The 24,421-nt window shown below is 41.3% G+C and overlaps 1 protein-coding gene and 3 long non-coding RNA genes across 12 annotated transcripts in view; 2 read left to right on the top strand and 2 right to left on the bottom strand.

The window, feature by feature from the left end:
* Nucleotides 1-95: 95 nt before the first annotated feature.
* Nucleotides 96-957, bottom strand: LOC127003081 (uncharacterized). Of its 2 annotated transcripts, XR_007756931.1 has the most exons (4): nucleotides 812-951; nucleotides 750-780; nucleotides 600-649; nucleotides 96-437 (listed from the first exon to the last, which is right to left on the bottom strand). It is a non-coding gene; the product is annotated as an uncharacterized LOC127003081 (long non-coding RNA). The 2 variants fall into 2 exon arrangements; XR_007756932.1 differs by having other exon boundaries at nucleotides 96-649; nucleotides 862-957.
* Nucleotides 958-2,313: 1,356 nt separating this feature from the next.
* Nucleotides 2,314-24,421, bottom strand: part of LOC127003077 (sodium-coupled monocarboxylate transporter 1-like) — a 34,952-nt gene continuing 12,844 nt past the window's right edge. The window contains exons 2-13 of one of the 2 annotated variants that reach the window (XR_007756923.1): nucleotides 11,941-12,249; nucleotides 11,504-11,645; nucleotides 10,149-10,229; nucleotides 9,451-9,612; nucleotides 8,465-8,677; nucleotides 7,907-8,169; nucleotides 7,287-7,470; nucleotides 6,859-6,945; nucleotides 6,281-6,468; nucleotides 5,768-5,978; nucleotides 4,997-5,239; nucleotides 2,314-4,862 (exon numbers count right to left, since the gene is read on the bottom strand). Coding sequence is in view for 1 of the 2 variants with exons in the window: in XM_050869497.1 (XP_050725454.1) it covers nucleotides 5,096-5,239; nucleotides 5,768-5,978; nucleotides 6,281-6,468; nucleotides 6,859-6,945; nucleotides 7,287-7,470; nucleotides 7,907-8,169; nucleotides 8,465-8,677; nucleotides 9,451-9,612; nucleotides 10,149-10,229; nucleotides 11,504-11,645; nucleotides 11,941-12,182 (1,917 nt within the window). In the remaining variant the exon portion in view is untranslated. Of the gene's footprint in view, nucleotides 5,240-5,767; nucleotides 5,979-6,280; nucleotides 6,469-6,858; nucleotides 6,946-7,286; nucleotides 7,471-7,906; nucleotides 8,170-8,464; nucleotides 8,678-9,450; nucleotides 9,613-10,148; nucleotides 10,230-11,503; nucleotides 11,646-11,940; nucleotides 12,250-24,421 lie in introns of both variants that reach the window. The other variant, XM_050869497.1, reaches the window with a different exon arrangement.
* The window catches only part of LOC127003080 (uncharacterized), a 27,639-nt gene continuing 12,718 nt past the window's right edge, over nucleotides 9,501-24,421 (top strand). The window contains exons 1-5 of one of the 7 annotated variants that reach the window (XR_007756925.1): nucleotides 9,501-9,638; nucleotides 10,564-10,734; nucleotides 10,789-11,213; nucleotides 11,299-11,446; nucleotides 11,510-11,668. This is a non-coding gene — a long non-coding RNA (uncharacterized LOC127003080). Of the gene's footprint in view, nucleotides 9,639-10,563; nucleotides 10,735-10,788; nucleotides 11,669-24,421 lie in introns of all 7 variants that reach the window. The other 6 variants (XR_007756930.1, XR_007756928.1, XR_007756927.1 and 3 more) reach the window with 6 other exon arrangements.
* Nucleotides 15,516-16,954, top strand: LOC127003082 (uncharacterized). Its single transcript, XR_007756933.1, has 3 exons — nucleotides 15,516-15,601; nucleotides 15,904-16,052; nucleotides 16,355-16,954. It is a non-coding gene; the product is annotated as an uncharacterized LOC127003082 (long non-coding RNA).

The raw sequence follows: 24,421 nt of genomic DNA on the forward strand, positions 1-24,421 counted from the left end.
CTCACACCTGGAATTTGAGGCGTACCTGAGCTCATTCTTAACCTGGGCTCACTATACTTAGCCCCCTATACCTAAGCTCACACTATACCTGAATAAATTTGATGGGTACCTGAGCTCAATTTTCACCTAATCTCACACCTTTCATGAGCTTACTCTATGCCTGAACTTAACTGATGGGTACCTGAGCTTACCTTTAATTAAATGTGAAGGGCACCTGAGCTCTCCTTATTGAATTTGAAGGGCACCTAAGCTCACTTTTTACCTGAGCTTACTGTAGTTAAATATGAAGGGCACCTGAGCTCACTTTGTTAAATTTGAAGGGTACCTAAGCTCACATTTTTACTGGAGCTTACTGTAGTTAAATGTGAAGGGCATCTGAGCTCACTTTGTTGAATCTGAAGGGCACCTGAGCTCTCCTTATTGAATTTGAAGGGCACCTAAGCTCACATTTTTACCGGAGCTTACTGTAGTTAAATTTGAAGGGCATCTGAGCTCACTTTGTTAAATTTGAAGGGTACCTGAGCTCACATTCTTACCTGAGCTTACTGTAGTTAAATGTGAAGGGCACCTGAGCTCACTTTATTAAGTTTGAAGGGTACCTAAGCTCACATTTTTACCTGAGCTTACTGTAGTTAAATTTGAAGGGCACCTGAGCTCACCTTACTGAGTTTGAAGGGTTACTTGTTAAATTTGAAGGGTACTAAGCTCTCTTTTTTTTTTAGCTTACTGTAGTTAAATGTGAAGGGCACCTGAGCTCACCTTATTGAATTTGAAGGGCACCTGAGCTCACTTTATTAAATTTGAAGGGTACCTAAGCTCACATTTTTACCTGAGCTTACTGTAGTTAAATTTGAAGGGCACCTGAGCTCACCTTAATGAATTTGAAGGGCACCTGAGCTCACATTTTTACCTGAGCTTACTGTAGTTAAATTTGAAGGGCACCTGAGTTCACTTTATCTAAATCTGAAGGGCACCTGAGCTCACCTTAATAAATTTGAAGAGAACCTGAGCTCACTTTATTTTTGGGTCTGTAGCTTGTAATGTTTTGAGACCTTGTTGCCAGTGTTTCCTGTTGCATAGATTGGCTTAGTTTCCCTTCAAATTTCCTTCATTTTTGGGTCTGTAGCTTGTAATGTTTTGAGACCTTGTTGCCAGTGTTTCCTGTTGCATAGATTGGCTTAGTTTCCCTTCAAATTTCCTTCATTTTTTGGGTCAAGGTTGTAATGTTTTGAGACCTTGTTGCCAGTGTTTCCTGTTGCATAGATTGGCTTAGATTCCCTTCAAATTTCCTTCATTTTTGGGTCTAGGTTGTAATGTTTTGAGACCTTGTTGCCCTAATATCTATAAAAAGGAAAAGGTATAGAGAGATAGCAAGAGACTATTTGAAACGGCAAGGAATAGGATAAAAAACAAGGGAAAATAATCGTAGCAATAGATACACACGGCCTCAGCGCTCAAATCTGTCACATTAGCCCCTTGAGCCTATGAATATATGTAATTGAAATGACTTAGATATTTGAATGCAAGGAATAGGATAAAAAATAAGGGAAAATAGATACACACGGCCTCAGTGCTCAAATATGTCACATTAGCCCCTTGAGCCTATGAAAATATATAATTGAAATGACTTAGATATTTGAAATGCAAGGAATAGGATAAAAAATAAGGGAAAATAAATACACACGGCCTCAGTGCTCAAATATGTCACTTTAGCCCCTTGAGCCTATGAATATATAAAAAAATTACTAAGATATTTGAAAGGCAAGAAATAGGATAAAAAATAAGGAAAAGTAAATGTAGCAGTAAATACACACGGCCTCAGTGCTCAGATCTGTCACATTAGCCCCTTGAGCCTATGAATATAAAAAAAAAAAATGACTAAGATATTTGAAAGGAAAGGAATGAAGTAAAAAATAAGAGAAAATATACATAGCAGTAAATACACACGGCCTCAGTGCTCAAATCTGTCACATTATCCCCTTGAGCCTATGAATATATAAAAAAATGACTTAGATATTTGAAAGGCAAGAAATAGGATAAAAAATAAGGAAAAGTAAATGTAGCAGTAAATACACACGGCCTCAGTGCTCAAATTTGTCACATTAGCCCCTTGAGCCTATGAATATATAAAAAAATGACTTACATATTTGAAAGGGAAGGAATAAAGTAGAAATAAGGGAACAAATATATAGAAATAAATACACACGGCCTCAGTGCTCAAATCTGTCACATTAGCCCCTTGAGCCTATGAATATATAAAAAATTACTTAGATTATTTGAAAGGCAAGGAATAGGATAATAAAAATGTTTAAATAAATAAATACAGTATATATTTTTTGATTAGGTAAGTACAGGATTATTGCTACCTCAACTACCCACTAAATACATGTAAGGTTTTGTAGGGACGCACACATACACACACACACACACACACATACATACACATACATACGCACACAGCCTCACTCACTAAATATAATTGTGTGTTTTAAGCCAGCAGCAGCGACGGGCCAAATTTGTGCCATGATATAAAACCCAAAAAATAGATGATACATAAACTGATCACAAATGATTTGATATATATTATGAAATGGTTTGTGTGAGAGGTGATTTTTTCTCGCTTGGAGGGACCATTTAGAAACATAATACCCACTGCTACCGGGTTAAAAGTATACATGAATTTCAGGACACACACACACACATACACACGCACACATACACGCACACATACACACCCATGGAATCGTTCATTAAATGTAATAATTGTGTGTTTTGAAAGTATACATGAATTTTAACACACACACACACACACATATATACACATACGTACACACACACATACATGGAATTGTTCGCTATATATAATAATTGTGTCTTAGAAATATACATGAATTTTAGGACACACACACACACACACACACACAATTCATCTTGCAATACAACCTTTAAAAAATTAATAGAGCATAATAGATTTGATGTATAATTTAATGAATACAGCCTCAGACAAAACACCTTTCAATATTTAACTAGAAAATACATGTATGGAACCAGTATTATGTTGGTTTATACATACAAACATATGTACACACACAGTTACCAGGATCACAGGATACATACATACATACATACATACACCAAAGAAAAATAAATAAAATAAGAATAAATAAAAATGAAACTAATAATTTTAATAGGCATAAAAACAGATATAGTTAAGACAGAATCACACACACACACACACATAAAAAACAGACATATTAAACAGGATCATAATTATTACAAAACAGACAAAAAGTTACACAGCTATTCTCCATCTACAAAATTAGTATAAAAATCAATAACAACACCACCACATAGGAGGTGGTGGAGTCTTGGGGGTGTTGAGGTACCGAGCGGCACACTGGAGCAAGGACCCCTCCCCCCCTGGCCTGTTATGCACCCTGTAGATCACACTGTAAGGAAAGGTGTGCCAGCGGCCTTGTGCCGTACAATGTGTTTCCTCTCCTGAGCCTCAGAGGCCACAGCTTTGGTCCAGCACTACTGTTGAGGCCTCCCTGGACGCAGAGGTCAGCAATGTTGTTGTTGATCCGGCTGGAGGTGTTTGTTGACACGCAGCGACGACATTTCAGTTTGTATAATAAGACAAAGATCAGTAGATGGTCATGAGCTTTTGAACGCCACCATCAGAATTTCTATATGACCAATTGTTTTGAGAAAATGTAGGGAAACTGAAGCATCTATTGGAAAATATATTATAAATATATAAGCTTGGATTTTAATGTGATTCTGTCAAAAACTATTTTTACCAAAAAAATCAGTTTTTTGACCTGTTTCACGTCAAAAGCGGAGTTGTAAACGATGACAGGTTGACGTGCTTCACGTCATGGTGCGTGGGAGGGTTAGTAATCAGAATTCACATCACAGAACCTTCCTGCCGCGAGTACTAATTGGAGACACGGACAAACTGGCTAACAGACCCAGACTTAACGAACACTTGGTGGGGCCGGCTGGGTGACTGGGTGAGGGGGAACGTTACCAAGCTGAGCGCTGGAGCAAGGAACACACCAGCCACCCCCTACCACCTACCCAGTCCAGTATTATGCACTAAATCACGCCATGGCAAGATTGTAATAGCACAGAGAAAATAATAATGATAACAATAATAATAATAATAGTAACAATATACATAATTATATCAAATCACTCTATTAACTCTGGTATAAATAGTAAATATATAGCAAGTATTCTGTACATATTTCCTTTAAACGAGTGTGTATATTTTTTTCATATTTTTTGCATAAAATACCTGAGCTTGAGACAGTTTTTTTTTCATATAAGAACAAGCTAAAAAAAAAGGTATATTGGAAGGTCTGGAATACTGTGAATGCATCTCTCTCTCTCTCTCTCTCTCTCTCTCTCTCTCTCTCTCTCTCTCTCTCTCTCTCTCTCTCTCCTATATTTACTAAGGACGGATTTAGCATTGCCTTTTAAACCTCAAAATCTACATGACAGAGATCACATTCCCTGTTATTAATGTACATGGGGACATATTTCTCACCCTGTACAGAGATATAAGTCCCTGATAGCCTTTAGCACCCACACACTATTCAAATCCCTGATAGTTGGTCTCCCATTGCACTGAAGGAGATCGGATTCCCTTTATTCCTTGCCTTTTGACCCTTACTGTAGCAAACTCCACAGATATCCTGGTTTCCGATAGCCTTTCGCACCCACACACTATTCAAATCCCTTATAGTTGGTCTCCCATTGCACTGAAGGAGATCGGATTCCCTTTATTCCTTGCCTTTTGACCCTTACTGTAGCGTTTCCCAGCAAAATCCACAGATATCCTGGTTTCCGATAGCCTTTCGCACCCACACACTATTCAAATCCCTTATAGTTGGTCTCCCATTGCACTGAAGGAGATCGGATTCCCTTTATTCCTTGCCTTTTGACCCTTACTGTAGCAAACTCCACAGATATCCTGGTTTCCGATAGCCTTTCGCACCCACACACTATTCAAATCCCTTATAGCTAGTCTCCCATTGTGCTAAAGGAGATCTGATTCCCTTTATTCCTTGGTGGTGATCCCTTCCCCTCACAGCCTTATGGACTCCTTCTCCTTCTCGGCGGGTGAGTAGCTCCTCTTTGGCTTCTCGCCGAGGTCCGTTTCAAAGCCTGGGTTGACATTTCCGTTCTTGACCGTCGAGATCTTGATGTCGCCAAGAGCCTCGCCCTCGTTCTGTGGGGTGGAAAGGTTGTCGGTTGAGTGGTTGACTGGATGACTGGTTGACTGGTTGACTGACTGCATGTGTGTGTGTGTGTGTGTGTGTGAATGTATAACTGACTGGCTGACTGACTGATTGTTTGTATGAGTGGTTGACTGGGTGACTGACTGACTGATTGTTTGTATGAGTGGTTGACTGGGTGACTGACTGACTGACTGTGTGTGTGTGTGTGTGTGTGTGTATTTAAATAACACTGTAAACTAGGAGAAGAGGTAGAAGAAAAAGGAGGAGGAAGGAAGGAAGAGGAGGAGGGGAGGAGGAAGGAAGGAAGAGGAGTAGGGGAGGAGAAAGGAAGGAAGTGGAGGAGGGGAGGAGGAAGGAAGGAAGAGGAGGAGGGGAGAAAGAGGAGTAGGGGAGGAAGAGGAGGAGGAAGGAAGGAAGGGATTGGAGAAGGGGATGAAGATGAATGAGAAAGAAGGAGACCGAGGAGGAGGAGGAGGGGAGGAGAGACCAAGAGGCCACTCAGACAGCCATACACTCACATAGTCCTCTCCAAGCCCCTCAAGACCGGGAATCCACCTCCTGAACCAGTGGACGCCAGGGGAGAGGTAGTCCGGGTTGAGCTTGCGTACGTCCTGAGCTCCCGTGAAGGCCGTTACGATGAGGCCAACCACGATGACGGTGAAGCAGCCTGTCGCACTGTACCACATGTAGGACAGCTTGTACAGACCTAGCGCCTCTCCCACGGGCTCACTGGAGGGGGAGGGGAAGAAGGGGGAACTTTCAGAAAACAGCGTACATAGAGGAGTTTCGGCTGGTGGAAGCAGAAGAGCACAGGGTGGTTTTCCAGGACTCCACAGTGGCAACTACTACTACTACTACTATCCCTACTACTACTACAACCACCAGTACTTACACTTCAGGAGCAGCAGTGACAGTGGTAGTGGTTAGATTAGCCGGACATCAGCTACTCTACTACTTCTGTTACTGCTATTCCTACTACTGCTATTCCTACTACTACTATTCCTACTCCTACTACAACCACCAGTACTTACACTTCAGGGGCAGCAGTGACAGTGGTGTTGGCAATGGTGGTGGCTATGGTGGTGAAGTTAGCCAGGCATCCCTCAACGCTGGTGGGCATTGCCTCCTGGACGATCTGCCCGTAGGCTTTGGCAACCTGGTGCCCCACACCGATCCAGAACATGAACACCAGGCTCACAACACCCCCCACGAACGCACCCTGGACAGAGGAGGAGGAGGGGGAGGGGAGAGATGGAAGAGGAGGAAGAGAGTGGAAAAGAAGGAGAAGGAAGGGAGTGTGAGGAGGAGGGAAGGAAGTGGAGGGAAAAAGGAGGAGGAGAAGAGGGGAGAGATGGAGGAGGAGATGGATAAGGAAGAGAGTGGAAAAGAAGGAGAAGGAGGAGGAGGAGGAGGAGGGTAAAATAGAACAAAAAATAAAGAAGGAAAAAAGGAAGAAAGAAAGACATAAATAAAACAAATTACTAAAAATAATAATAATAATAATAATAATAATAATAATAATAATAATAATAATAATAATAATAATATATGCATAAAAAAGTCTATTTAAAGTTTTGCAATGGTTGTAATCCATGTGTGTGTGGCTCACCTTGCTGTTGGCCCAGGGGAAGAACATGCCCAGGGTGAACATGCCCAGCAGCGGCCCGCCAACCATGCCAAAGATGCTGAGGGCGGCCTGCAGGGAGGGGAAGGTTAGCAGGTTAGCAGGACAAGGTTAGCAGGACCCTCTATTGGCCTGTATTACGAGCTAGGATTTTGTGGGAAGGGCCGAGGAAGGGAGAGCTTATGACACAGGGGTATGTATGAATCTATTTACCTAGCAAGACATGGCAGAAAAAATGTAATAAATATAAAAAATCAATGAGTTTAAGTTGGATAAATTCATGTGTGTGAGAGAGGACATATTTGAAGGGCCAGGAAGGAGTGTGTGTTCGGGAGAGCTCGTGACACAGGCGTATGTATGCATGTATGTATGTATGTGTGTTTGTGTATGTCTTGTAAACACACTGAGCTCACCGATAGGATGTTTCCGAGCTGCTCCGCCACAAAGACCAGGACAAAGGTGAGGAGGCCAAAGAACAGTGACAGTCCGCGTGAGGCCCAAGTGGAGGCGTTGTCGGAGATCCCGGGGTAGAAGCCGCCCTTGATGAAGTCCTCAAGCACAATGGCAGCCAGGGAGTTCATGCCGGAGGACACGGTGCTGGAGGAGGAGGAGGAGGAGGTTAGGTTGAGGAAGAGGAGGAAGAAGAAGAAGGAGGAGGAGGTTAAGTTGAGGAAGAGGAGGAAGAAGAAGAAGGAGGAGGAGGTGGTTAGGTTAGGTTACGTTAGGACAAAGAGGAGGAGGAGGAGGTTAGGTTGAGGAAGAGGAGGAAGAAGGAGAAGAAGGAGGAGGAAGTCAGGAGGAGGAGGAGGAGGAGGTCTTATTCTACCTTTCCTTTCCCTACCCTTCCCCTCCCTTCCTTTTCCTTCCCTTCCCTTCCCTTACCCTTTCCTTCTTATACCAACCTATACTATCCCTTCCCTTCCCTTCCCTATAGCAACCCATCCTTCCCTTCCCTGCCCTCTTCTATACAAACTTAAACCATCCCATCCCTTCCCTATATCAACCCATCCCTCCCGTCCCTTCCCTTCCTTACCTCAGAGCCCCAGAGAAGATGCCGGCCACAAACAGACCAGGCAGGCCACGGAACTCCCCCAGCGTGTCCATGACGAAGAGGGGGAACAGCTGGTCGCCCTTACTCACCACGCCGGAGGTTATGGGGTCACAGTCGGCGTACTTGGCATAGACCACTAGGCCCCCGAACGCACAGGTGATCATGAGGATAAATAGGCCTACCAGGTTGATCCACAGGGCGTTGATGGCCATCTGCTTGGTCTGGACGCTGAGGTATCGCTGGACCTGGTAAGATAAGGTCATTAGCAGGAGTAGTAGTAGTAGTAGTAAAGGTTAGTAAGCAATAGGAAAAAGTAAAACAGTAACAGTAATATCAATAGAAATAGCCTAGCAGTTATAGTAGTAGTAGTAATAGCAGTAGTAGAGGTTATAGTAGTAATAGTAGTAGTAGTAATAGTAGTAGTAGTAGTAGTAGAGGTTAGTTAGCAATAGGAAAAAGAATACAAGTATCAGTAATATCAATAGTAATAGCCTAGCAGTAATAGTCCCAGTAGTAACATCAGTATCATGGTAGTAGTACCTGTGCCTGGTTGACGCCGTATATGGTGATCCAGGTGAAGTAGCCGCCCACCACCAGTGTCCAGAAGGTGTGGCGGGTGGCAGGGTTGGGGTCAAAGTCTATGAGGGTGGCGCGCCCGCTGTCCACGGCCTTCTCCCACACGTAAGAGAAGCCGCCCACGTCCACCGCGCCCTTGATGATCACGAACATCATGCTGGCGTACATGATCACCGTCTGCAGGGGAGGGAAGGTCAGGCCAGTGCCATGAGTTTTGTTGACAGGGTAAGGCCTTGACTTGTGTAGTAATTAGGATGAACATGAAAACACTGATGAGGACTGATTCATATCCTCTGAGGCCTTTACAAATGACATTTTCAAACACAGAATGTATTTTTTCACTTCACTGCCTGCTTCCTATTATTGTCCTAAATGCTACCATAAGACGCAGGTGTGTGTGAAACAAGTAATGTTGTGGGAGCCCAAAGTGCCTGGGACCACAGCCTGGACACTGTACAGTGTACAATACAAACAGTAGGGGAGATGGCCAGTGATGTATTGAATAAATACTTGAATACATATTTAGATAAAAACTATTAAATGCTGTTTTCATAACTGTTTTTTCACAATATTCAGATACAGTATTTAAATACATTAATACCTATGTATTTAGTATTAGTAACTATGCATTTTCCAAATACATTTTTAAGTCCTACATTACTAGAAGTTTGCAAGTATTCAAAGTGAAAGAAAAAATTCACTGTTTAGTATTTGTGTGTCCGGCCTGTTGTGGAGGGCACCGTGAAGCACGGCATGGCGGGGACAAATTAGTTTTCACTTTTGCACTATTAAAAATATTCCTTGAAGCCTTTTAAGTGTTTTTCTTCTTAATTATGAATAAAAACCTTAAACAATGTGCCTCAAACTGTAACAAAAATGATGAATAAAATGTATTTACAGTGTATTTAAATGTCATGTTCAAATAATGTATTTAATCCTCCCTCCCTCACCTGCAGTGCGTCGGTCCAGAGCACGGCCTTCATGCCCCCCAGGGTGGTGTAGAAGATGCAGACGAAGCAGATGAGGGACACGGACACGTACACATTGAAGCCCGTCACCTGGGCCAGCGCCAGGGCCGGGGCGTACACCACGATGGCCATGTACAGGCACATCTACAAGGGATGGACGTAAGATTGAGGTATGTAGCGGAAGTTGTGTTTTTGTTGTATCATGTGTTAAGCTGTTCATGGTATTATACAATGGACTTTTTCAACTCTTCCTCCTCCTCCTCCTCTCTCTCTCTGGTCTGCTGTTAGTGTACTCCATCCTGCTCTAGCAAAGGCTCTAATTCCACTCCTCCACCTGGTTCCCTGTCCACCCTGTTCTGGCAAAGGTTCTAATTCCACCTCTCCACCTGGTTCTCTGTCTGTCTGGTGTTGTGTGCTCCATCCTGCCCTGGCAAAGGTTCTAATTCCAACTATCCACCTGTTCCCAAAGGTTTTAATTCCACCTCTCCACCTGGTCCAAAAAGGTCATAATTCCACCTCTCTACCTAGTCCAAAAAGGTTCTAATTCCACCTCTCCACCTGGTCCTCTGACTGGTGTTAGTGTACTCCATCCTACTACTACTACTACTACTACTGCCACTACTACTACTACTACTACTACTACTACTACTACTATTACTACTACTACCACTATTACTTGCCTGTATAATGAACACACTTGAGCCCAGCCAGCGCACAGACCTGTGGAAACGCTTCTCCAGGTATTCATAAGCTGAGGTCACCTGCAGAAATAACAATAATGATAATAATAATAATAATAATAATGATAATGATGGTAAGAGAAGTAAGAAGTATATATGTATTAGAGATATTATATGTATTGTTATTTTATATGTATATCGCTTGTAGAATTTCATACGTATATATATTGAGAGAGAGAGAGAGAGAGAGAGAGAGAGAACTTACCCTATCTGAAGCAATCCTTTTAGCATGAAATAACAACAACAATAATGATAATAATAATAATAACAATAATAGTAATACCTAATAATAATAATAATAAAAATAATAATAATAATAATAATAACAATAATAATAATATCTACATTCTTTCAGGTCTACGTATTGCACAAAACTTGACAAGAAATACAAGTTCCATACAAGTTCAAATCAAGTTCAATACAAGTTCAGCACAAGTTTTAAATCAAGTTCAAATCAAGCTCAAATCGAGTTCAATACAAGTTCAAATCAAGTTCAGCACAAGTTTAAGCTCCAGCCGACCTCAAGGTCCAATACAAGCGCAAATCAAGTTCAGTGCAAGCTTCCAATACTCACATCAAGGTTATGAAAGACAAGTTCATCCCTAACACAAGTCCAATACAAGCGCAAATCAAGTTCAGTGCAAGCTTCCAATACTCACATCAAGCTTATGAAAGACAAGTTCATCCCTAACACAAGTCCAATACAAGCGCAAATCAAGTTCAGGGCAAGCTTCCAATACTCACATCAAGGTTATGAAAGACAAGTTCATCCCTAACACAAGTCCAATACAAGCGCAAATCAAGTTCAGGGCAAGCTTCCAATACTCACATCAAGGTTATGAAAGACAAGTTCATCCCTAACACAAGTCCAATACAAGCGCAAATCAAGTTCAGGGCAAGCTTCCAATACTCACATCAAGGTTATGGAAGACAAGTTCATCCCTAACACAAGTCCAATACAAGCTCAAATCAAGTTCAGTGCAAGCTTCCAATACTCACATCAAGGTTATGAAAGACAAGTTCATCCCTAACACAAGTCCAATACAAGCTCAAATCAAGTTCAGGGCAAGCTTCCAATACTCACATCAAGCTTATGGAAGACAAGTTCATCCCTAACACAAGTCCAATACAAGCTCAAATCAAGTTCAGGGCAAGCTTCCAATACTCACATCAAGGTTATGGAAGACAAGTTCATCCCTAACAGAAGTCCAATACAAGCTTCCAATACTCACATCAAGGTTATGAAAGACAAGTTCATCCCTAACACAAGTCCACTACAAGCTTCCAATACTCACATCAAGCTTATGGAAGACCGGGAAGTATAGGTATGAAGCTGCCGGCATCACCAGGATATAGGAGAAACCAATGAGCCAATAGACGAAGCCAAACTGATACACCTCTGACGGAGTGCCCAGCAGCGTGATGGCGGACATGAAGCTGTGGAGGCAGGCAACAGAAGGGTGAGTAATACATGCTGGAGTTTTGTAAGGGCTCAGTCTCTATGTATCTAAAAACCTCAGTCTGCTAACTTCATTCCTTTTTAATCATAACTAGCAAGGTCTGTCCCTCTCCTTCCCAAACCTAACAAATTCACTCTATTCCCTTCCCTTCCCAGCCCTTTCCTTCTCTTCCCTTCCCTTACCTAACAAATTCACTCTATTCCCTTCCCTTCCCAGCCCTTTCCTTCCCTTCCATCCCCTCTGCTTCCTTTCCTTCCCCTCCCTTCCCTTACCTAGCAATGAGGGACATGGCCACAGGGAAGGTCGTCATAGATTTCCCGGCCATCAGAAACTCATTTGTGTCCTGCTTCTTGCCAAAACACCCGTATATGATGCCAATGACAGCCGACACGGCCAGCATCAGGGCGAACACCAGGTAATCGGGCCATTGGAACCTGTCCGCTAGCTTGGTCAGGTCGTTAGGAAGGGTCGAGGTGGGGGGGGTGGTGGTCAGGTCAATTAGGTCGCTGGACATGGTGGTGGTTGAAGTGGTTGATGGGGGTGGTTGTTCCCTCCTCTGTCTCCTCCTTCTGTTTTGGGTTCTGTAAGGGAAAGAAAGCATTATATTAGTGGAGCTCAGAAACCGGAGAGAGAGAGAGAGAGAGAGAGAGAGAGAGAGAGAGAGAGAGAGAGAGAGAGAGAGAGAGAGAGAGAGAGAGAGAGAGAGATGCTGGGTATGTTAAAAGGATGCTGGAGATGGTTTGGACATGGGTGGAAGAGAGAGAGAGAGAGAGAGAGATGGTTTGAACATGGGTGGAAGAGAGAGAGAGAGAAATGCTGGGAATGTAAGAAGAGAGAGAGAGAGAGAGAGAGAGAGAGAGAGAGAGAGAGAGGCCAAAGAATAAAAATAGTTGCAAATACAAAAGAAATAATACCAAAAAGAAAACAAAGTAATTATTGAGTCACATAATTAAAGAGTGAGAGATACAATGATTCCAGAGAAGGAGTTTAATAATAGGAAGTGTCATTGTGTAATTACTGTGTTTATTTATTCAGAGATGGGAAAGGTTAACACACAGGAAGGGGTCAGGGGAGGCACCTTGTGGGGAAACTACCTGACCCTTGAGAAATAGATATAGATATAGACATAGATAGATAGATAGATAGATTGATAGGTAGATAGATAGATAGATAGATTAATAGATAGATAGGTAGATAGATAGATAGATAGATAGATTGATAGGTAGATAAAAAGTTAGATAGATAGATAAATAGATAGCCAGATTAATAGATAGATAGGTAGGTAGATAGATAGATAGATTAATAGATAGATAGGTAGATAGATAGATAGATAGATAAATACTACCACATCTTTACTACTACTACTACTACTACTATTACTGCTACTACTACTACTACTACTACTACTATTACTACTACTACTACTACTACTACCATTAATGGATAAAAGTACAATAACAAAAATAAGAGAAGACTGAATGAATAATATATACAGGAAATGCCGGTAATGTTTCGTCACACACACACACACACACACACACACACACACACACATGAATAGTTTGTGTGCGCGTGTGTCCGTGTTGTAAATTAAGGTGTGTCGGGGGTGTTATCATGCTTAGTAACACAGGTGGGGAAGACCAGCTGAGGAAATTGAGGTTACTGATGTATTTTCGTTCTGTTAATTGGGGGAGGAAGGTGAGAACGGGGATTTCCTGGTGGTAGTAATAGTAGTAGTAGTAGTAGTGGTAGTAGTAATAGTAATAGTAGTAGAGAGAGAGAGAGAGAGATGGAGGAAGGAAGAAAATGAAAAATAAAAGAAAAAGAGAGAAGGAAATGAAGGAATGAGAGAGAGAGAGAGATTATTGAGTGAAAAAAAATGCGTTTAATAACAGGTTCAAGTTTTTGTGTCATATGTTGCAAGTCTCTCTCTCTCTCTCTCTCTCTCTCTCTCTCTCTCTCTCATTATTTTTTTTATTTATAGGGAAAGGAAACGAAAAAAAATACAAGAAACAGATAAGATAAAGCAATGTTAATAGTGGTAGTAGTAGTATATATAGTAAAACACAAAAAAATGTATCCCCGTTAAAAGTGCGCAAACACAAATTCCCCGCCAAAAACATCATTTTCATCAGTTGTTATGGTGAAGTGTCAGATTGGGTGGGCGGAAAAATCTTCACGAAAACGCAAGAAAACAAGGACAAACACCACATTAAACCGCCCAGGAAGGTAAATACTGAAAGAACAAGCTATTTAGTGTTTATTTAATGCAGGGAGGCTCCCATTATGAATGTTTCCCAAGGCCACAGAGAAGACTAGCTGGGTTTTCACGCGTGGTTTCCCCGTTCAAGGTGCAGAAAGCGTGTATAACTGTCACCAGGTTAAAAAAAAAGGTCATTATTAATATCTGAGGAACTGATTCAAGAGGATTCTTCATAACCTGAAGAGAATACATTGAGGTTGTTGTGTTAGTGCAGGAAAAAACCTTCGTGTGGTAAGGAGGAGTTAAAATGTTATATAGGTAAGGTTTGACATGGGTGAACTTCTGGTGTCAAGATCGAGATGGTTAGCAAGGGAATATAACATGAACGGAATACATTGAGGTGGTTGTTTTAATGCAGGAAGAAGCCTTTGTGTGTGATAAGGAGGAGGAGTTAAAATGTTATATAGGTAAGGTTTGACATGGGTGTACTTCTGGTGTCAAGATCGAGATGGTGACCAAGGGAATATAACATGAACAGAACATATCAAGACTGTTGTTTTAGTGAAGGAAAAACCTGTTGTGTGATAAGGACTTAAACTTTGTAATGCCTGGGAGGTCATGATGGAAAAATAATATATAGAATAAGAAACAGAAATAAGGAAAGGAAAATATGACACTACTAGAATGCATTGAGGTTGTTGTGTTAATGCAGAAAAAAGCCATTGTGTGATAAGAAGCAGGACTTAAAATTTGTAATGCCTGGGAGGTCATGAAGGAAAAATAATATATAGAATAAGAAACAGAAATAAGGAAAAGAAAATATGACACTACTAGAATGCATTGAGGTTGTGGTGTTAATGCAGAAAAAAAGCCATTGTGTGATAAGAAGCAGGACTTAAACTTTGTAATGGAAAATTAATATAGAAAATGAGAAACAGAGAGAAAGAAAGGAAAATATGGAACTACTAGAAAATATTGAGGTTATTGTGTCAGTACAGGAATTAGCCTTTGTGTGATAAGAAGGAGGACAAACTTTGTAATGCCTGGGAGGTCATGGCAGAAAATTAATGTAGAAAATCAGAAACAGAGAGAAAGAAAGGAAAATATGGAACTACTAGAAAATATTGAGGTTATTGTGTCAGTACAGGAATTAGCCTTTGTGTGATAAGAAGCAGGACTTAAACTTTGTAATGCCTGGGAGGTCATGATGGAAAATTATTGTAGAAAATCAGAAACAGAGAGAAAGAAAGGAAAATATGGAACTACATGAAAATATTGAGGTTATTGTGTCAGTACAGGAATTAGCCTTTGTGTGATAAGAAGCAGGACTTAAACTTTGTAATGCCTGGGAGGTCATGATGGAAAATTATTGTAGAAAATCAGAAACAGAGAGAAAGAAAGGAAAATATGGAACTACATGAAAATATTGAGGTTATTGTGTCAGTACAGGAATTAGCCTTTGTGTGATCAGGAGGACTTAAACTTTGTAATGCCTGGGAGGTCATGATGGAAAATTAATGAAGAAAATCAGAAACAGAGAGAAAGAAAGGAAAATATGGAACTACTAGAAAATATTGAGGTTATTGTGTCAGTACAGGAATTAGCCTTTGTGTGATAAGAAGGAGGACTTAAACTTTGTAATGCCTGGGAGGTCATGGCAGAAAATTAATGTAGAAAATGAGGAACAGAGAGAAAGAAAGGAAAATATGGAGCTACTTGAAAATATTGAGGTTATTGTGTCAGTACAGGAATTAGCCTTTGTGTGATAAGAAGGAGGACTTAAACTTTGTAATGCCTGGGAGGTCATGGCAGAAAATTAATGAAGAAAATCAGAAACAGAGAGAAAGAAAGGAAAATATGGAACTACTAGAAAATATTGAGGTTATTGTGTCAGTACAGGAATTAGCCTTTGTGTGATAAGAAGGAGGACTTAAACTTTGTAATGCCTGGGAGGTCATGGCAGAAAATTAATGAAGAAAATCAGAAACAGAGAGAAAGAAAGGAAAATATGGAACTACTAGAAAATATTGAGGTTATTGTGTCAGTACAGGAATTAGCCTTTGTGTGATAAGAAGGAGGACAAACTTTGTAATGCCTGGGAGGTCATGGCAGAAAATTAATGTAGAAAATGAGAAACAGAGAGAGAGAAAGGAAAATATGGAACTACTAGAAAATATTGAGGTTATTGTGTCAGTACAGGAATTAGCCTTTGCGTGATAAGAAGGAGGATTTAAAGTTTGTAATCCCTGGGAGGTCATGATGGAAAATTAATATAGAAAATGAGAATCAGAGAGAAAGAAAGGAAAATATGGAGCAACTTGAAAATATTGAGGTTATTGTGTCAGTACAGGAATTAGCCTTTGCGTGATCAGAAGGAGGACTTAAACTTTGTAATGCCTGGGAGGTCATGATGGAAAATTAATGTAGAAAATCAGAAACAGAGAGAAAGAAAGGAAAATATGGAACTACTAGAAAATATTGAGGTTATTGTGTCAGTACAGGAATTAGCCTTTGTGTGATAAGAAGGAGGACAAACTTTGTAATGCCTGGGAGGTCATGGCAGAAAATTAATGTAGAAAATGAGAAACAGAGAGAAAGAAAGGAAAATATGGAGCTACTTGAAAATATTGAGGTTATTGTGTCAGTACAGGAATTAGCCTTTGTGTGATAAGAAGGAGGACTTAAAGTTTCGTGACAGCAGATGAAATATATATAATGATTAGGAGAAACATAGAAAATAATATATATACTACTACTGCTATTATCAAGGAAGGAGGATATTTCGCTTATTATTTTGATGTGTAGGCTTTCGTATGATAAAGAGAACGCGTTAAACTTTCTAATACAAGGAAATTCGAGACAGTAAATGGAATAGATATGATGATAAGGCTGCTGCTACTACTACTACTACTACTATTACTACTGCTATCAAGAAAGCACTTTATATAGGTCATTCTTTGTACAGAGATTCAAATAGACAGTTAATTGATAGATATGAGATAGACTGCCAGAAAAAAATAGATAGAAGATAGACAAAGCAGATCGATAATGATAAGTAAATGTATAGCTATTGACCACGTGATTAAAAGTAGTAGTAGTAGTAGTAGTAGTAGTAGTAGTAATAGTAGTAGTTGTAGTAGTAGTAATAGTAGTAGTAGTAATAGTAGTAGTAGTATGTTGTCTAGAAAGGATTGAATGGATGAGTGAAGTTTCCATTTTCTGCTGTCAAGTTATTATTTTTTTATATATACTGGAATAAAACAAAACAGTGTGTGTGTGTGTGTGTGTGTGTGTGTGAATGTGTGCGTGTGTGTGAATGTGACAGTGAGGCTTACACACACACACACACACACACATCACTTTGTTGCTCCAGTATATATAAAAAAAAATAATAACTTGACAAGAAAATGGAAACTTCACTCAATATAAATAAATTCCAGCCGTGTCAAAGCAATATGTAAAGACTTCACTCCCTTCTAGACAACATACTACTACTACTACTTTTAATCATGTGGTCTATATCTCTTCATTTACTTATCAATATCTATCAGCTATGTCTATTTTCTATCTAATTTTTCTGACAATCTATCTCATATCTATCAAATAACTGTCTGTTTGAATCTCTGTACAAAGAATAACCTCTATAAAGTGTTTTCTTGGTAGTGGTGGTAGTAGTAGTAGTAGTAGTATAAATCATTTTCTACGTTTTTCTTTATAATTATATATATTCTTTTTACTGTCACGACTTTCCTGGGAGATTTCCACTGATATAAACAATGAAATACCAATCAGAGCACACACACACACACACACACACACACACACACACACGGACATTTTAAGGAGGTTTGCACTGATATAAACGGAAGGAATACACACACACACACACACACACACACACACACGCACATTTTAAGGAGGTTTGCACTGATATAAACGGAAGGAATACACACACACACACACACACACACACACGGACATTTTAAGGAGGTTTGCACTGATATAAACGGAAGGAATACACACACACACACACACACACACACACACACACACACACACGGAAGTTATTACGCAATTTTAGGAAACGTAAAAGTTGTCTTGTTACTGATACAAGGTTGTGGTGTGTGTGAGATAGATAGATAGATAGATAGAGAGAGAGAGAGAGAGAGAGAGATGATAGATTTTTTAGTCTACAGATGTTTGTGGTATAATTAATTCTCTCTCTCTCTCTCTCTCACTATTATTTTTTTTCTCTTGCTACCAGAACTACTACTACTACTACTACTCTATCTATCTACCTATCTATCAAGTGTCTATTTATATCTCTGTTTGACGGTCCAAGGAATTTCTTCAGTATGTTTTTCAAGGACTTCATCAATCCTTTCTTATAATGTTTGTGAATCCTGAGTCCCGTTGATTACTACCGTGTGGCTGCATTGAAATTACTACTACTACTACTACTACTGCTATTATTACTACTACTACTACTACTACTACCACCACCACTACTACTATTACTACTACCACCACTACTACATCTACTACTAATACCACATCTACTACTACTACTACCACCGGTACTACTACTACTACAATCATCCTTATATAATTTGTCGTGTGTGTGTGTGTGTGTGTGTGTGTGTGTGTGTCAGCTGGCCTTGAAAAGCCTCCTCCACCCTTCCCTCCCTTTTCCTCCTATCTCTCCCTCACCCTTTTCATTTTATTCTCTCTCTCTCTCTCTCTCTCATCTTTCTTCTTCCTACTTCTCTTCTTCTTCTTCCTCCTCTTCCTTCCTTTATCAGTTTTGTTTATCATATTTTTCCTTCCCTGATCTTCATAGCATTTCCTCCTCCTCCTCCTCCTCCTTTCTTCTCTTCCACAACCAACATTATCTTAACCACAACTAATTCCCCCTCCCCTTCCTCCTCCTTCTGTGTCCTCTTCCTCCCCCTCCCCTTCTTCCTCCTCCTTTTGCTGTTGCTCTCGTGTCTTCCCTCCCCCCTCCTCCTCCTCCTCCTCCTTCTGTGTCGCCTTCCTCCCCCTCCCCTTCCTCCTCCTCCTTTTGCTGCTGCTCTCGTTTTCCCTCCCCCTCCTCCTCCTCCTCCTGGTCACGTGTTTCTCTCCCAGGTGGCCGTCAGAACAGGTGAGGAGGAGGAGGAGGATAGCAGCTAGGTAGAAACACGGACCACTTCCTCCCCTCCTCCTCTTCCTCCTATTAAAGTTTGGGAGTTTATCGTCATCCATGGATTTTCCCACACACACACACACACACACAATATACGTACACGCGGCCGTCCGTTGCCCTCACTCTTGCCTTTCTCTCTGTGTGTGTGTGTGTAATTTTTTTTTAACAAGTAGCAACACAATGACAGGAATGACACACACACACACACACACACACACAAAAGGAAAGTTGCAGCAGCCAGATTTGGAGGAGGAGGAGGAAGAGGAGGAGGAGAAGGGAAGAAAGGGGAGGGAGGAGAGAAAAATGTACCTCGGAAACATTGGAAGCAAAATAAAAATAATCATAATAATAAAAGGAGGAGAAGAAGAAGAAGAAGAAGAAGAAGAAGAAGAAGAAGAAGAAGAAGAAGGAGGAGGAAGAGGAAAGAAAAAGAGAAAACAATTAGAGAAAGTTAAAGGTTATGTAAAGAGAGAGAGAGAGAGAGAGAGAGAGAGAGAGAGAGAGAGAGAGAGAGAGAGAGAGAGAGAGAGAGAGAGAGAGAGAGAGAGAGAGAGAGAGAGAACCGGTCACATGCATTCTTACAATGAAGAAATATTTTTCAACATTAAGGAATTCTCGGAAACATTGAAGAGAGAGAGAGAGAGAGAGAGAGAGAGAGAGAGAGAGAGAGAGAGAGAGGTACCCATTCTTCCATTACGAATCATTATATATAACTTTTGAAATTCGTGAAGAGGAGGAGGAGGAGAGGAGGAGGAGGCTTAGGATAGGCGTGTGGGAGGAAGATGAAAAGGAGATAAGGATGAAAGGTTTAAGAGGAGGAGGAGGAGTAGGAGGATAGGAAGATAAAAAAAAATAGGAAGAGGATGAAGAAGAGAAAGAGGAGGAGGGAGAAGAAAAGGAAGAAGACAAAAAAAAATGAAGATAATTGTTGTGGAAATACTTGATCGAGAATGAGGAGGAGGAGGAAGAAGAAGAGGAAGGAAGAGAATAAGCAGAAAATACAGATAATCATTGAAAATTTTGAATAAGAAGGGAAGGAAGAGGAGGAGGATAGGAAGAAATGGGAGTGTAGGAAGATAAAAATAATAATAATAGGAAGAGGATGAAGAAGAGGAGGAGGATGGAGAAGAAAAGGAAGACAAAAAAGTGAAGATAATTTATTGTTGTGGATAAATTTGATCGAGAATGAGGAGGAGGAGGAAGAGGAAGAGAAAGAAGAAGAGGAAGGAGGGGAAGAATAAAAAAATACGGATAATCATGGAAAATTTTGAACGTGAAGGGAAGGAGGAGGAGGAAAAAGAAGAGGAGGAAGAAGCAGAAAATACAGATAATCATGGAAATCGTTGGATACGGTACGTAGGAGGAGGAGAAAGAAGAAGAAGAAGAAGAGGAGAAGGAGGAGGAAGAAAGGCGGCAGTCAGTTCATGGAAAGAAAGATCAACGTTGAAAACGCGGGGGACCAGACCAGGAGGAGGAAGAGGAAGAGGAGGAGGAGGAGGAGGAGGAGGAGGAGGAGGAGGAATTTCCAAGGCTGGACTGGCCTAGTAATTCGTTCCCCCGGGGCGTGTATGTGTGTGTGTGTATGTGTGTGTGTGTGTTTGTTGAAATGCATCGACATGTGTTTCGTAGGGTTACGCCTCACTCTCTCTCACACACATTTCTACCTACTCATGCACCTATTATTAATCTCTCTCTCTCTCTCTCTCTCTCTCTCTCTCTCTACCAGTGGAGAGAAAGATTGCCTGCAACTTCCTCTAATTTCCAGCGACACACTGCAACACACACACACACACACACACACACAATATTCCAGATTTTGCAGACTTTAGATTTATTTTATTTTTTTCTTCTTTTCCTCGTAACTTCAAATCTTTGCCGTATAAAGAGAGAAAAACATGATGCCTAGTATTCGTAGAGATGGATGAATTAATCCCTCCAAAACCCGCTTGTAGGATATCCAAGTTTTTTTTTTTAAGTTATGATGGTGGTGGTGTACCCATCTTGTCTGACCTGTTTAATTATCAAGAGACACAGAGAGAGAGAGAGAGAGCTTGGTTTACATCCCACGTGTGAGTGTGTGTGTTTAGGCAAGGTCACGTCACAAGGTTACAAGATGAGGTCAGGTCAAATCAAGGAAAGGAAACGAAAGAGAGGTAAGGGAGAGGAAAGGAAAGGAATGGAAGGTCAGGGAATGGAGGTGAGAAAGCAAGGGAAGGGAGGGAGGGAAAGGAAGTGGAAGATAAGGTCGAGGAAGGGAGGAGATGAGAATGCAAGGGAAAGGAAGGATAGGGAGGGGAAGGATTGGGAGAAGAGGAAAATGCGAGGGTAGGGAAGGGAGGAGAAGGGAAGGGAGGATGGGAATTAAAAAGATAGCAAATGAATGAATAGAAAAAGATAATAAAAATAAGTGAAAAAAAGAGCATATGAAGGAAGGTAAAGGAGAAGGGAATGAAAGGAAAGGGAAGAGAGAAGGGAAAGGAGAAGATGGGAATGAAAAAAGTAGAAAATAGATAAAAAGGAATAACTATAGGAAGGGAGAAGATGGGAATGAAAAAAATATAAATAAATAAATAAAAAGAAATAACTATAGGGAGGAAGGGATTAGGAAAGGGAAGGGAGGAGAAGGGAGCGTCAGGTAAGGTAGAGGTATTCGCTAAGTAATTACACGCAGACCAAACACCTGCGCGGGGAACTAACTAATCACAGGTGTTGAGGCTCTGTGTTACACTTGGTCTGGCTCACGAGGAAAATGAAGAGTAGGGAATGGGAGTGAAGGGAGGAGGGAAGGGAAGGGACCGTCGGGTAAGATACAGGAATGGACATCAACTTGCTAGAATGAATGGACATCAACTTGCTAGAATCAGTTCAGAGGAGGATGACCAAGATGATTCAGGGGCTGAGGAACCTCCCATATCAAAATAGGCTGAAACAAAACATCTAAACTTATTCCAGAGAGACGAGAGAACGAAAGAAGGGATGTGGGGAGATCTGATAGAAATGTGTCAAAGGCGATACAAAAAAAGACAAGTAAATTGTAAGTAAAGATAGAGGAAGGATAGAACAAATAATGGATTTAAATTAGAAAAAGATATATATATATTATAGGCAGATATGAGGCAATTATTGGGGGAAGGGATAGGGAGGAATGATCCACACTCACAATCACATATCATAGTTGATGCTTGTTTAGATGGACTGTTTTAAGGTAGACTGGATACATACGGCAGCAGGGTGTGCAGTGCAGTGTGAGGTGTGGGGTAGAAAAGGCATGTACCGACTGCCCGTGCGGGTAAGTGAAGGTAAGCCTCTACCTGTAATCCTGAAACTACACCTCACCGTGTGGGGGGGGGATTGAAGTTCTGGATTGTGTGTGTGCCCTCGGCCTCTTGCACTTTCCCTATGTTCGTATGTATTCGCTAATTAATCACACTTCATCGCAGACCAAACACCTGCGCGGATAACTAATTAATGACAGGTATTGTGGCGGTATGTTACATTTGGTGTAGTTCACGAGGAAAATGAAAGGGTAGGGAATGGGAGTGAAGGGAGCGTCAGGTAAGATACAGGTATTCGCTAATTAATCACAAACCAAGCACCTGCGCGGGGAACTAATTAATCACAGGTGTTGAGGATCTATGTTTGGTCTAGTTAACGAGGCTTTCAATATGGCGCTGTTATGATATCTTTTGTTTTGTCTACTTGAGGAAGGTAGACTGACCCTTCTTCTGTACCATGAACGTGAAAACACACCCATGAAAACCCGATTGCTAATTACTCACAGACCAAACACCTGCGCGGGAAACTAATTGATCACAGGTGTTAACGCTGTATGTGTTTGGTCTAGTTCACGTGACCCTCAATATGGCGCTGTTATGATTTATTTTGTATCGTCTACTTGAGAACCCCTTCCCTTTCCTCTCCCTTTTCTTTCCGCATCTTCTTCCATTTCCAAGGTAGTGTTATGACCCCGGTGGTAGATTGACCCTTCTTCTGTACCATGAACCTGAAAACCCGATCTAGTCCACGAGACCCTCAATATGGCGCCGTTATGATTTATTTTGTATCGTCTACTTGAGAACCCCATTCCTTTCCTCTCCCTTTCCTTTCCGCATCTTCTTCCATTTCCAAGGTAGTGTTATGACCCTGGCGGTAGATTGACCCTTCTTCTGTGCCGTGAACGTGAAAAAAACACCAATGAAAACTCGATTGATCACCTTGTCGGCCGTTAGAAATATTGACGTGAGGGAAGCATCTGGAGGGGAAAGGAAGGTCACGGAAGGGAGGGGAAAGGAAGGGAGATGAGAATGCAAGGGAAGGAGGGAAAGGGGGTGGAAGGTAAAGTAAGGGAGGAGATGAGAATGAAAGGGAAGGCACGCAATGAATGGGATTAGGGAATGGAAAGGAGAAGAAGGAAGGGAAAGGGAAGGTCAAGGAAGGAGAGGGAAGCGAGGCGGAAGGATGGGAAGGGATTAAGGAAAGGGAGTGTCAGGTAAGGTAAGGTGAAGCTACCCGAATTAGGAAGCCAAGCACTCGTGTGGAAAATTTTGCACCGGGGTTAAGGCGAGAAACCGAGGCTGTTAACACAATAGCTTACAGGATGAGGTCAGGGCAGGTCAAGGAGGAAAAGAGAGAAGGGAAAGGAAGGAAATCAGGGAAGGGAATGGAAAGGAAGGAAATCAGGGAAGGGAATGGAAAGGAAGTAAATCAGGGAAGGGAAAGCCAGGGAGGGGAGGGGAAGGAAAGGAAGAAGGTGAAAATGCAAGGGGCGACATACCGAAGCTGTTAACATAATAGCTTACAAGATGAGGTCAGGCCAGGCCAAGGAAGGGAAAGAAGATAAAGAAGGGAAAGAAAGGAGATAAGGGAAGGAAGGGGAAAGGCAAGAAAGAGAAGAGAGGGGAAAATGCAATGGTCGAGATACCGAGGCTGTTAACACAATACCTTACGAGATGAGGTCAGGTCAGGTCAAGGAAGGGAAAGAAAGGAGATAAGGGAAGGGAAGGGAAAGGCAAGAAAGAGAAGAGAGGGGAAAATGCAATGGTCGAGATACCGAGGCTGTTAACACAATACCTTACGAGATGAGGTCAGGTCAGGTCAAGGGAGGGGAAGGAAAAGGAAGGAAATAAGGGAAGGGAAGGAAGATTAAAATGCAAGATAGCTTACGAACTTTTTCTCTATGATAAACACACTGACCTGATGTAGACGAGGATTATATTGTCACTTTGAGCTACTGCATGCTACTTACACACTTCACAGACGTACTTTTTACACTACTTACATACACTGAGAAGTAGAGGAGGATTACATAGTACTTAGTTTATGAGCTAGGAACCGCGCGCCACAGATGGTCAAGCTAGTGAGATAG

The sequence above is a fragment of the Eriocheir sinensis genome, chromosome 24 (assembly GCF_024679095.1).
Source record: "Eriocheir sinensis breed Jianghai 21 chromosome 24, ASM2467909v1, whole genome shotgun sequence".
Classification (NCBI taxonomy): Eukaryota; Metazoa; Arthropoda; class Malacostraca; order Decapoda; family Varunidae; genus Eriocheir; species Eriocheir sinensis.